Below are 14769 nucleotides of genomic sequence, written 5' to 3' on the forward strand. Positions count from 1 at the left end.
TGATGATAATCTCTCTACCTCCCCTTACTGGGCATTAACCATCTTCCCTTCCCTGGTATTAAGCAAAGTCATCCTTTAAAGGGCGAGAGGTTAAACGAAAGTTTTGGACATACTTTCGGAGATGATTTTCCCTTCCTCCCATTTGCCCTTGAGATTCATTATTTTCTTCCTTGCCATATAGGGAAATGGAAACAAACTGGGTGACTAACTGCCTGGTAGCTTAGTAATAAATGACTTGGGTGTTTTCTTAGTCCTTATCCTAGATCTCTGAAGTATTTGACCCTGATGACCACATTCTCCTCCTAGATACTGTCATCCATCGGTACTTGCATTGGCTACTGCCTCTGGGTTGTTCTTTTACTAACCATCACTCCCTTTCAATCTCCTTGGTGAAGCCATAATTCATATCCTATCCCCTAGACAGGAGTTCTATTCTGGGCACCGTCCTCTTCTTTCTTGAAGAATATTTGGAGGCACCCCAAGACACAACATCAACAAGCTCCATTTGTATTTGCCATTAGATAGTTGCCAGGATACAACAGTACTCCTTCCCAAAGGCTAGGAAGCTAAGGTCTATATTGAGATACTGAGGATCTGAGCCTGGGGGAGGAATTGAGCTATCTTTTCACCTGTCTTCATCCATGGACCTGCCTCCACTCATTGCACAATAATTAACATCATCTCACCCCTTCTGAATCTTTCTATCCTAGTGATATTGAAACTCACACTGCCAAAAATTTTATTCCCCTCCATAATACTTACTATGTATTCCCTCATTTCCATCCCCTTCAACCCTACCTCCTCCATATCTCACTCTAAGCATTCTCACACCTCCCACTCCTAATCTATAATTAACATCTTTCATTTTAGACCTCTTTCTCTCTTGCTCCTTTCATCTTCTGACACAAATGGAGATGACATGTCATCCCTGGCTTTTCCAGTACATATTGCAGCTTCTTTCAGACTACGCTCCCTCTCCCTCAATCTCAACTCACTGGTCACCATAGGGGAAGCAGGATACTACTTATTCCTTATCACTAATTCTAGACTCTTCCTCTACCTTGAGTGTTCAGTAACCTCTCCTCCTTTGAGGTTTACCTCACCCTAATTTATCACCTAATCCATATCCTGTTGGACATTATTTACCGACTCTAAGACATATTCTCTTCTTTCTCAATGAACTGCCTATCTCAGTTTTTTTTTTTTCCTAGCCCAATTGCTACTCTTGTGTTGGTGTACCTTCAAATAATCTAAATGACCCTGTTCTTCAATATATTCAACTCCCATGGCCTATTTCTCTAACTCCATTTCCAAGTCTTCCACTGCACCTCGTCTATACCCAGGCATAATTAGAAATTTGTTCTTGTTATCACTTACAAGTGTTCTTCCATGTCTAAGGACTCAAAATCCTTTATCCAATCAAAGTATTTTATCATTCTAGTTCTCCCTATACCTTACTACCTCGAACCCTTTTCTTCATCTTCACTTCAACCTCCAAAGATTCCACCCCTCCATATGTTCCTAAGTCATCATCCTTGCTCTGAGTATACTTTTCTCCCATCCCAATCTAATACACTTAATGAACCAGTCCAACTCTCCACTCTCTTCTACCATCTTATCCTATGTCAGATCACTACTTGTGAAATGGTATTACTCCTACCATCAGTCTTCTTTGTTCTTACTCAAATGCTACTAAACAAAGATAGAAGCCTGCTGACACCACCAAGATGGGAAATAAGGCAACTGGATTGGATCAGAAGTCAGTCAGGGCTAATGAGCAGAACTTAGAGTGGACTGAGAACCAGAGCAGCTTCTGAAAAGCTTATTATCTGTAAAGAACAGAAGACCTGGGCGCTAGGTGGCGCAGTGAGTAGAGCACCAACCCTGGAGTCAAGAGGACCTGAGTTTAAATCCGACCTCAGACACTTAGCACACTAGCCATGTGACCTTGGGCAAGTCACTTAATCCTAACTGCCCTGCCTTCTCCCCTCCAAAAACAAAACAAAACAAACAAACAAACAAAAAGAACAGAAGACCTACTGAGCCCTGGGAGGCTACCCTGCCTCATTGCTTTCGGTTCTGATCTAGGACATAGAACTTGGCCCTGGAGCAACATTACCACTTTTATTCTCTTTGCACAACTAGTGGTTGAGGGAAGGAGACTGAGGAGACAATTGTGCCCCCAAAGAGAGCATTTCACTATGTCTTTGCAATTTTATTATACCTGGTAAATGATATGGCAACAGAAGATTTGATTGGCTGAATAATATCACTATAGAGGGGTAGAAATGAAGCTAGGAAATTTCCCAGAGAGTAAGGGATAGGATTCTAGAGTTATAAATTTGTAGACAGTCAATAAACATTTATTTAGCATCTACCATATGCCAGGTACTGTGCTAAGTGGAAGAGATACAAAGAAAGGTCAAAGGACATCCCTATCCTCAAGGATCTTGTGATCCAATCAGGAAACAACATGAAACAACCATGTATATACAAGCTATATACAGGATAAATTGGAAATAATCAACAAAGCAAAGGCACTAGAAGGAAAAGTAGAGTCAGAAAAGACTTCCTATTTTTTAAAATAATTCTAACCAATAATTTTGTATGAAATCTTAGATCCATTCACAATATGAGTCATCCAATATTGCCTATTGCACACATTGAAGCTGGCTGCTTAGACTGTTTCCATGCCTGTGCGTGTGTAGAAACACAATCTTTTACATACAAGTCAAAGGGTTCTTCCTTGTCTGGCCAAGTCTGGGAGCAGGATTAGAGCAACCCCTGGTGGGCAAAATTATTATCTACATGCTCTTGCAGCATTACTGCCGCTGTTCTTCCTTCATTTTCAAAGACCAATAACGTCATAATATTGGTATTTGGGTACAGTACGTTTGGCTGTGGCTGATCAAGTTAGAAGGCACTACCACAGATCAGACACAAGGGGTCTCTCAGCACATTTAGAGTGGAAGTAGCCATGGATTTGTGTAACTTGTGTTTTTCCTTTGTGCTTCTACGATTCTGCTTTGCTCATTCAGTACAGCACCTTCTTCTATGCCGGCACACCATGCTGCATGGTCCTGTGCCAGTGTTTCCCATATCTCCCAGTAGACACTAAAATTCTTCAGAGATACCTTGAGAATGTCCTTCATGTGAGCGCTTACCTTGTGCAGATTAGTGAGACTCTTGCTAGTTAATGGTGAAGTGATAGCATATAACTCTGTAAGCTTAGGAAGGGAAAGTCAGGAGTCGATGTGGGCTACTGTAGCACCCTCATGTATCACCTGGAAAAAATACATCAAGTACATACTCACTTGTGTCATGTAAATCTTAAAAGCAGTCTAGAATAATAGTGGCTAGCATTTATATAGCATTTGAAGGTTTGCAAAGCACTTTATAAATATAATCTCATTTTATCTTCACAAAAATTCTAAGAGAAAGGTGCTATTTTATCCCGATTTTCTATATGAGGAAGCTGAAGTAGAAACAGGTTAAATAACTTACTGAGGGTCACAAAGATAATAAGTGCCTAAGGATAGATTCGAACTCAGGTCTTCCTTGATTTTAGGTCCAGCACTCTATCTACCATGTCACCTCAATCTAGAAATGGGAGTGTCAACCTAAACCCCTTCACAAAATTGCACCTAAATAACTTTTCCTTTGTGACCCCTTCCTCAGCTGTAAAACAAACAAAAAGTCTTTCAATACTATTTCCATCTTCCTGCCTCCTTTGACATAAGGTGCTTCACCTGCCTGAGGAACTCATTTACAGACAGTAAAGAAACACTACCAGACAGAAAAGGAGAACAACTTTAAAAATGACCTCCAGGACAGCTTCCTTGATATTTTCTCAACTGTCTCAACATCAGAGCCCTTAGATGGGACTTACTCTTCCTAATTCCTTATTCATAACATGCTACTTACCCTCACTGGCTAAACCATTATCTGTCATCCCAGAGAGAGAGGTGGAACCTTAATAGGAAATGAGGAAAGATATAGTGAACTATAGAGAGGCAATGTGGCATATTACAAAGAGTGCTGGAAATGGAGTTGTTAAGTTCAAAGTCAAAATCCCAAGTCTGGGAATTACTAACATAGTGCTCTTCTGAAGCACTATGCTAAGAGCCTCAAGGATTTGACAGAATGGTGGCAAGAATGAGAAGAGAGATATGCTGCTTCAAGGAACAGCCACGCTCAAGGTCAAGAAGAAAGAGAAATAAATGATAATAATAATTTGCATTTATATATTTGATTATGGTTTTGCGAAACACCTCACAAATATCTCCTCTTATCCTCATAACAACTCAAATCCTGGGAGGTAGATAGATGCTATCCCTACTTTTCAGATGAAGAATCTGAGGAAACCATATGTTAAACAACTTATCTAAGGCGACACAACTAGTAAGTGTCTGAAGCAGGACTTGACTTTTCTTGACTCCAGGGTCAGTGGACCACTTAGCTCCCTATATGGGAGACAGTTTCCTTGCCATGACTGGCTACTGCATCCACTCACCCTGCTCCAAAACAGGTTTGCTGAAGCCAGAAGTAGTCTGACATCCCTAACAGCACAAAATAGCAGACACCAGGGTAAGGAGCAATCCTTCTGAGTTCTAGTTCACACCAGACACCAAGTCAGTACTTCCATTTCTTTAGTTCTATATCCAGAGATCCAACAGATTTGCTTCCTCTGCTTCTGATGAAGGCTGTCAGAAGAGTAAGTCAAACATCTCCACCCACTAACAACCTTCCTGAACTTCAAGATCTAGCTCAAGACTATACTCCTTCATGATTCTTTTCTAGACCCTCCCAGCTAAAGATGATCACACTAGCTTAGTCTCTCAGGGTATCTTTTGACCTCTCATGCTCAAAATATTTTTTTTCTAATTTCTATCATAACTTCTAAGTAAGAGATGGAGCAGAAGTGGCTAGATAGCAATCATGTGAAAAAAATCTTGGAGTTTCAGTGGACTGTAATTTCCTTGAGGGCAGGGATTGTCTTTTGCCTTTATTTGTATCCCTAGCACTTAGCTATTTCAACAATCCGGCTAGCAGCTGTTGTGGGGGTGAAAGACCAACACAAGCCCAACAACAAGAACACTGCCAGCATGCTGCCAAAGCCCAGGTTCTTTTGATCTGCTTTACTAAGGAAAGTGACGTTAAGGGGTTAACAAGTTTACTTTAATTCAGTACACAAAGACCATTCACTTAGTTCAGGGGAAAAAGCCAGCACCCTGAACTTCGGAACAAATACAAAAAAATTACAAACATTGACAGACAGACCTTGTCTGATTCAAATCCCAATACATAGTTACCAGAGTTTAACAAAGTCCCAACATCTGGGTTTACAAGCTGGAGGGCTCTTTGCTATAGCTGCCCGGAGTCTCCACATCAGCATGCCACCAAGAGTGAGAGCCCCGAGCAAATAACTCTGTCTTCTCTCCTTATACTGTTTCAGACATCATCAAACATCATCTGAATGACCAGAGCTTAGGCTCCTATGATTGGCTCTTGAGTTAGCACCTCCCCTTAGTACCCTGGGAGCTTCAGACCCACATATACTTAGCACCTAATAGGGGTTTAGGCCTGGGGCTTAGCACCTAGTAAGACTCAATGAAATACACTGAATTAATCAAAGGAAACAAAAGTCAAACTCTTCAAGGGCACTTGGTTGAACTGAGTGCTAAGAGCCCATTTTGCTTACCAACACATTACCACAATGTCATATAGTAGCCACTTAATAAATATTAAATAACTGACTAGATGACTGAAATTCATAAATCAAAAGAACCACATTGCAAGTCAAAATAGCTATTGCAAACTTGGCTTCAATTAACAGACATAATATCTGAACATGAGAGATAAAAGTCTCACGATCCTCTGACCTAAGCAGCCCAGATAAGGAATGTTACATTCAGTTCTGGGTCCTACATTTTAGAAAGGACATTGCCAAGCTGGTACCCATCCAAAAGGATGGTGAAGGAGACGACCAGCTGCCTCTAGGTCGTGGAATGCAGAGATCAGTTGAAGGGACTTAAAATGTTTAACTCGAAGGAAAGAATACTTAAGAAAGAATCCCATAGCTGGTCTTCTTCAAGTGACTGAAAGGCATAACATGAAAGAGGAGTTAGGCATGTATTTCCTGGCCCTTGAAGGTAAAGCTAATAACAATGATTTGAAGTTAGATCTAGTTCTAAAAATAAAAGCTAACCATAAGTGGAATTGGATGCCTCAAAAGATATTGGTCTCCTTCTCACTAGACATCTTCAAGAAAAGTCTAGATTGCCACTTTGGACTATATTGTAGAAAGGATTTTTCTTTTGGTATAAGTTTGACTATATGAGCCCTGAGATTTTTTCCAATTATGTTATTTTATAGAAGAGAATCACAGTATTATGGATTTAGAGCAACAAAGGGCTTTGTAATTCTGAGATCTAGCCCCTTCTTGTTAGTGTATCTGCATGATTTTTTTAGCAAGGGGTCACCTTAGATTGCACTGAAAACCTGATCTAACATAGGATGGGGAAGCTATAATGAGAGAAGGGAAAAGTTCTGAATAGGGGATATTTCTTGGACACAACAATGTCAAGAGGCTATTGTGACTTGAGAAACAAGAATACAGCCTGAAGTACCTGGAAATTGGGTGACCCCAGAAGATTTAGGGGCTGTCACTGAGTAATCTCAGTGCAAAGGCATGGGTCATGAGAATCTCAAAGATTAGATCCATAGCAAGATTTTCTATAACCCCAAGAGACATGAATGAGTTAGGTAAATGTAAATTAATTTACTTTGTTAGACTTAGCTATAATGGGCTATTGTAGGAAGCAGCATATTTCCGATCACAGGGATTCTTCAGTTGGAAGTGGAATGAAAATCTGTCAATTGTACTACAGAAGAAAATGTATTTAATTGTGTATTGAACTAGACTATGAGCTCCTTAAGACCAGGGATTATCTTTTGACTTCTTTGTATCCCTATCACTCAGCACAGAGTCTGACAAATAGTAGATACTTAATAAATGTTCATTGGGTGAGTGACAGACCATTATAAAATATATAGTATTTTATTATATATTTATATATGAATATATAATTATAAAATTCTATATAATCACTTAACTTCTTAGGTTTCTACTTTCATTATTAAATAGAAATTAATTAAATCTTCATATTTAAAAAGATGTTTTGAAGAACAAATAAGATAATACACGTGAAAACACTGAAAACTTCAGAACAGTATGAAATCAGGTCTCTCTGCAGTGACTTAATCCTATGATCATATTAAATAAGCAACCATTTTGAGCTAATACTGTCTTTCTTTTCCCTAGGTGTCATCCTCCGCTACAGCAAAGTCATCATAATATATCAAGAAAACATCTTGACTACCTTGACACCCAAGATTTTCCTCATTGGCTACACTTTCAAACTCTACTTTGTTATCAGTAGAACAATCCTCCCTGGCTCGACACTGGTGTCAGAGGCTTTCAGGTGTCCTATAGTTCAGCAATAGACAGATTGGCATTGTCCGGTTTCACATTTGAATACTCAGCTGGTCACTGAACTCATAACTACATGTAGAATTTACCCTAAGGGCCTTCATAGCTGAGTACTAAATAGACACCCCCCTCTACACACACACACATACACACACACACACACACACACACACATACACACACAGCTTGGACCACCCTCACCTACTCTGCATGGAGTACCACCATCCTCAGACACTAGGTCATGTCATCCAACCACACAATGTCCCAACTGCCAGCCTTTCTCCTGCTTGGGATACCCTGGAGAGAAGATATCCACAAGTGGCTCTCTATCCCCTTCTTCTTTCTCTACCTTGCAGCTGCTCTAGGCAATGGTGCCATCCTTGTGGCAGTGGCCCGGAATCCATCACTCCGTGAACCCATGCATTGTTTTCTCTCTATGCTTGCTGTCACTGACCTGGCATTATCAGGTACCACACTGCCTACTACATTAGGATTGCTGTGGTTTGGTATCAGTCAGGTGGCCTTTGATGTCTGCTTGGCTCAAATGTTTTTCATTCATGTTGCCTCAGTGGCAGAGTCATCAGTGCTGCTAGCCATGGCAGTAGACCGATGGGCTGCCATTGCCTGTCCACTGCGGTATTCTGCTCTCTTAACTCACCGAGTGGTTGCAAGGGTGGGAGTGGCTGTGCTGGTCCGCTCAGCTCTCACATTGCTACCACTACCATTCTTGTTGCTCAGGCTGACTTATAATGATCAACGGAAGCTTACCCACTCCTTCTGTTTCCACCCAGATATCATGAAGCTGGCACGTAATGAAACTGAGATCAATGTTCACTATGGTCTCTTTGTTATCTTGTCTACAGCTGGTATTGACTCAGTCCTCATCATTCTCTCCTACATCCCTATAGCAAGAGTGATTCTGGGCCTCGGGTCATGGGGAGAGAGAATGCGGGCAGCAGGTACCTGTGTAAGCCACGTGGCTGCTGTCCTAGTCTTTTTTGTGCCCATGATTGGACTTTCAGTTATGCATCGTTTTGGGAGTCATGGTCCATTGCCTCTGGCCTTGGTGGCTTACACCTACCTCCTGGTGCCACCTGCTCTCAACCCTGTTATCTATAGTATCAAGTGTCAGTGCATCTGGAAGACTCTGCTTAGGTTCTGCTTCTACCAGCCTGGAGTCCCCAGGTGGCCATCATCTCCTCATCCCATCAACACTGGACACAAGTCTCCCTCAATTACCTGCTCCCGGAGATACTCTGTTCGGATAATGCAAATGGAGTCCCCACCCTTGGAGAGTTCCCAGTCTGATGAAACAGACATTGGTCTAGTCTTTGGAGATGCTCCAGTATGATGGGGGTATATGTGAGCTAGATTCAATGTTAATAAGCAAGAAAAAAACCAATCAATTCCAGTCCTAAAGAAAGTGGTCCAAAGTGGCCAATCCAAATATTAAGGAGTTGGTAGGTGATAATGAAAGATGGAATGAATAAGCTAGAGTTAGGTATACCCAGTCAGGCTGGAAAGACAGATGAGTTTAAAAACAAAAATTACTGAGGTGTAGCAGAAAGAATGCCAGATTGGGAATTAGAACTACTTGTTTATGGGTATTGACTGTCATTTATAAAATTCTATATAATCACTTATCCTCTTAGGTTTCCACTTTACTTCACTGTCAAATAGAAATTAATTAAATCTGAATATTTTTAAAGGCTTCTTTGAAGAACAAATAAGATAATATATGTGAAAACACTGAAAACTGCAGAACAGTATGAAAACATGAGGAATTTTGGAAACAGTCTTGGAAGGGAAGATAAATTGTTTGCCTGTGTCTTAGCTCTTTCTACATCGGGATTGTTGATTGAAAATTCTCCTTGACCCTGACAACCCCTAAGGCTTACCCAGAAGTGTCAAGAGGTTCAATGTCCCTCTCGTGTTTTTCTATCACTTTACTGGTTCAAAGTTCTGACAAGTCCAAATTTCAAAGCTGTATTACATCCTGAGACCTACCTAAACTCTAACCTCTACCACCATTGATTGCCTGTACTTGCAGCCTCTACCCCTTTTATAGGCTCCCCTTTCTGCACAGCTGAGCTATTGTGAGGTCTTACAGGGTTTATTAGAGCAGGAGAACTTCACAAAATAATCTCCAAGGCACCAGCAATTACAGTCTACAACTTATCTCTCCTGTAAGATTATAACTTGGCACTAAACCTTCAATTTCTAGGCTATTACTAGTATAATGTAAATTCCTTGAGGGCCAAAGATGCACTGGTTTGTCTTGGCTGCAGGACAACGATGATGGAGAGCTGAGAAGCAAAATGTTGGCTAGGATGATGGACACACTGGTAAGAAAGCTGCCCTCCAGCTTTTGCTTCCAACCTTACTGTTTTCTGTAGATAAGGTCTTCTCAAATGTAGTAAGAGTATAAAACTCTAGGTGTAACACTTCCCTGAACTCTCACAAGTAGCAAGATTATATTTGGAAAGACCTTATCTACATCAGTTAAGTTGCTTGGGGGACTCTTATCGTTCTTAAGCTTGTAATAAATTGTTATCCCACTAGTCACTGGGGATTCATATTACCAAAAACAGGCCTACCAAACTAAGACTATATTCCCATACTGACGTGAACTTAGGAAAAAGAAGATTCTTGACTACCAAGTGATCTTATTTTAATAGAATTCTTCTTTCTCAGTAAGGCTTCACTGGAACAAAAGGTATAAATTTATACAGAGAATATCTTTCACAGATCCATCCTGAAAGTTTCTAGAGAACTTCCATTCAGTGCAACGTATCTGTCAAACTAAGAGGCCTGAAGATAATGGCAGTGTGCTTGTGTTTGACTGAAGGCCCTGAAGATAGGTGATATGTATCTTCTATTTCTCAATTCCCTCATATCCTGGCAAAAAGCAGGAATGGGCTGTGGGGGTAGGGGATGAGGAAGTAGAGGACAGACTGTTTGCTTGGTGAATTCATTAATTGATCATTTCAGAAATATTTTTTTTCCTAGAATCCACCAGACTAGGAACAGGTGGCCATACAGGTGATAAGAAGTGAGAGGCACAGGAAAGGTCCTCTGGTTCCCAAATATTTCTCTGCCTGCCAATCAATGGTGCCTGAAATTTCTCCTCTTTTAAAGCTTTCCTTTTGTCAGTTAATCTTCTCTTTGGGCTCCTTAGTTATGAAGTGAATCTCTATAAAGTGAAAGACCTACACACTCAGGTCTTAATTCCCCACACAACACCCTCTAAAAGCGGATGAATTTTACATTAAAAAAACATTCTGGGATGTGAGGGCCCTGTGACCTAGGAGGGGAAAAAGTGAAAGCCATTATTGATAAACACTGCCCACCTTAAAATGTGTTAAAATACAGCTGTTGTCATCTCTTTCCTGGACTACTCTGGTAATAATCTATTTGGTTTCCCATCGTCTAGAACCTTTTCACTACAACCCATATTTCACACAGCTGCGCAAGGGATTTTCCTAAAATACAGATTATATCACACACACACACACACACACACACACACACACACACACACACACACAGGGACAACCCTCCCCCCAACAAACTCAAGTGTGTCTCTTATACCTGAGAGATCAAATTAAAAAAAAATCCTCCTCTATTTATCTGAAGCTCTTTAAACATAGCCTTTTTTGTACCTTTCCAATTTCCTTATACTTTAATCACCTGCTAGCACTCTAAGTTCACTTAGCATTTCCCAACCTTTCCATCTCTCAAGTCTGTTCCTTTGCAGGGGCTGTCCCCCATACCTGAAATGAATTCCCTCTTTTCCTTTTTCTTTTGGAATCCCTATTTTCCTTTAAGAATTAGCTCACTGGGGGCAGCTAGGTGGGGCAGTGAGTAGAGCACTGGCCCTGGAGTCAGGAGGACCTGAGTTCAAATCCAGCCTCAGACACTTGACACATTTGCCAGCTGTGTGACCTTGGGCAAGTCACTTAATTGCCCTGCCTTTCCCCCTGCAAAAAAAAAAAAAATTAAAAAAATTAACTCATTGATTACATTCATGAAGTCTTCCCTAGCCCACTCTGCTGCTAGAGTTCTCTCCTAAACCTAAAATTTGTATTATTTTGGGGTCTATTCTACATATTTTCATATGTATGCTTGTTAGCTCTTCCTGTAAGATATAAACTCTGAGGGTAAGAACTGTTTCAGAACTTAGCACAGTGCCTAGTATGTAGTAAATGACTAGCATGGTTTGTTGATTGATATTGATCCAACCATGGGAAATTCTTCAGACTTTTCTAAGTCTTCTTATCATTAAGATAAATCAGACAGTAGAAAGTGTCATTTCATAGCAATGTGTCTAATAAAATGAATAAAAATTATAGTCAAAGGGTCTGTCTATATGCTCCTTTCTCTAATCTTTAACTATTTTTTCTCTTTCCCTCTCTCTTCTCTATTTTACTCTGCTACTCTCCCTCTTCCTTTTCTCTCTTCCTCTTTTCCTCTCCCTTCACTCATTTTCCTTCCAAATATTTCTGTTTCATTTTCCTCCCCCTTCCTCACCAGAGCCATCATCTCTAAATACTCTCTTCAGGGCTGTCATAATTCCCATCTCACTCATGGCTCCACCTACCTTATCTACATAAAGGCTACTATTTGGAAGAAAACATCTGTGAGGTAACCCTCAAGGACTCGCAGCCCAAGAATCCTCTAATCTCAAGGGACCTGGAAGCTCCTGTTAGTCTTCTTATGCAGAGGTATAGGAGATGGGCAGAGTTTACCTCTTGCCTGAAAAGGAGACTGGGTGAGAGACTAGGCTGATCACCATTGTACCATTAGGTAAAAGCTAAAGTTAGTGGCTTTGCGCACAAACATCCCTAGTCCTTTATTTTCCAGGTTGGTGGGGTTGGGTAATTGACATGCATGGGAAATCCTCTAATTTCATTAGATCTGTCTAGCACTTTCCATCTCTACTTAGAGCTACTTATAAATAAAATCTATATCAGATGTGATGTTTCCCTCATCCCCCTACTTTTGCTCTTTGAAAAGTTTTATAGGAAAGGTGACATGAAGAGCATGGGAATAGGTTAAACCAGGGGGTCTAGATAATCCACAGGTAAGTACAACCTTGAGTAGACTAGAAAAATGATTGCCTTCTTAAAATCTAGGGACTGCCCATAAGGATGAATATCCTGCTATATAATTTCTAGTAAGAGATCCCTCTATTCAAAGAAGTAGAGACAAGCAGTTGACTGAAGTATGCAGAGAAAAAAGTAAATACAATGGTCCATTAGGGTTTTTTCCATACCAAGTGTCCTGGTATTATTGAGAAATTACAGACCTTCTCAGACCTTATCGTAAAATCATAACGCTGTAGACAAGGGTTCTAAACACTTTTTTGTGGGTGTTACAAACCCCTTTCAAAATCTGGTGAAACCTATGGGCTCCTGGGAATAATGTTTTTAAATGCATAACATAAAATACGTAACAATACAAAGTAAACCAATTTTGCTAAAATACAGTGATCAAAGTAATAAACCAAGTTTGTGCACACCAGGTTAAGATCGCCTGTGATAGACCATTAGAACCAGGTTTCCCAACTCTAAATTCAGTGTGCTTTCCCCTGTACCACACTGTCTCCTTAAAACCCAGAATTCCACAACTGCACAATAAGAATTGACACTCAATTTTCCACAATGACGATCTCTTCAAACAGAAGACAACTCAGTAAAAAATCAATATGTGTATGTATTCCCTAGGGAAGGAGAGTAATAATTCAATCAAACACTCTTCTTCCAGGTGCCTAGTGTCCCCCCTCCAAAAAATAATTATATATTTGAACTGGATAATTATTTAGAGAACCTCTAGCCCATTGTTGGATTTTTGTTTGTTTGTTTGTTTGTTTTAACAGATGAAATTGAGGACCAGAGAGGTATAGTACAAATCCATTCAAAGTCATTCAATGAAACAGTGGTGCAAAGGGTGGCTTTTAAGTTTAGCCACATGAATACCTTTTTAGACTTGCCTCTCTCAGTCTGTACATATGCTTTTTTTTTAATCTTGGCTTTCCATGTTCATTGACTGTCATGTGCAGCTCTAGTAAGAATCTTGCTTCCTAATTAACACTCCTTTTCTCTCAAGGCTCCTATGGATTTAATTATAATCTCTACTGAAGACACCCAGATCCATTCCATGTATCAAAGGTCCAGATCTGCATTACCATCTAGCTGCTGTACATCCCAACCACTTGCAATATACCACAGTCATCTCAAACTAAATGTGTTCATGATACAAGTAATTATCCTCCAATCCTCCAATATCCTCCAATATTCTCAGACCCTAATTCCCATCAAGGGTACCACCATTATTCCAGGCACCTAGTTTCCAAACCCAGAGTCATTCTCAACTCTTCCTTTCTCCCTGTCCACCCTCCCATATCCTATAAGATGTTGAATTCTGTTAATTCTACCTTTCTCATATCTTGTGTTTTTGCCCCTACTTTCTGCTCATACCACAACCACCTTACTTCCTTCTCCCATCACTCTATCTAAACTATTGGACAAGATACTAACCTAATTGAGGTCCTTGAATCATGTCTCTTCCCATTCTATTAAATGCAGTTGTAAAATTGCTCTAACTAAAGTTCATCTGGGCCTGTCACTCCCTCCTCAAGAAGCTTCAATGTTTCCCTATTTTATCTAGAATAAAACACAAATTCCTTTGTTGCACTTTAATTCTTTCAGAATCTATTTCCAGCTTAACTTTCCAGACTGATTATGGAAAACTTCCCTTCACCTTTTCTGTGCTCCAGTTAAACTGATGTATAAGTTATTCTCCATACAGGAAATTCTACCTCCTGTCTCATTATTATGTCAAAGACTGTCTCCTATGTCTAGAATATGTTTCTCCTCACTTCTACCTCACATGAACCTGTAGTTCCCTTCAAAGTTCTATTCAAGGGTTACCTCTTCCAGTAGATCTTTTCTAAGACTTCCAGTTATTGTGTCTCCCACTCTCATATCATTTGGTATGTATTTGTTATACACCAGATATTCACTCAATAGAATTCATGTTTTATCCTCTTATTAGAATGTAAACTTCTCATCTTTGTCTTTGTATCCACAGCAACACCTAACATGGAATCTGGCATGTAATAAGCATTTAACAAATGTTGATCAACAGAGGAAAAGACAAAGTCTTTTCCCATCTTTGCTCCCTTCTCATTTCTGACAATTCTGTGCACCTCATTTCTACAAGCCTTTCTCTCTTTGGTCCCCTTGCCTTCCTTCCCTCCTAGGTGGGGTTGCCTC

The 14769-nt window shown here is 40.2% G+C and overlaps 1 protein-coding gene across 1 annotated transcript; it reads left to right on the forward strand.

Moving 5' to 3' along the window:
• Positions 1-7733: 7733 nt before the first annotated feature.
• LOC118836068 (olfactory receptor 51G2-like) lies at positions 7734-8877 on the forward strand. The gene has a single exon (XM_036743420.1). It carries the CDS (start codon positions 7734-7736, stop codon positions 8841-8843), a length of 1110 nt encoding a protein of 369 aa, XP_036599315.1. The 3' UTR covers positions 8844-8877.
• Positions 8878-14769: the final 5892 nt, after the last annotated feature.

This window comes from Trichosurus vulpecula, chromosome 2 (assembly GCF_011100635.1).
Source record: "Trichosurus vulpecula isolate mTriVul1 chromosome 2, mTriVul1.pri, whole genome shotgun sequence".
Classification (NCBI taxonomy): Eukaryota; Metazoa; Chordata; class Mammalia; order Diprotodontia; family Phalangeridae; genus Trichosurus; species Trichosurus vulpecula.

Excerpts from the sequence above, each read along its gene's own strand:
- LOC118836068 (XM_036743420.1), top strand. The coding sequence starts at position 7,734 with ATGTCATCCAACCACACAATGTCCCAACTGCCAGCCTTTCTCCTGCTT.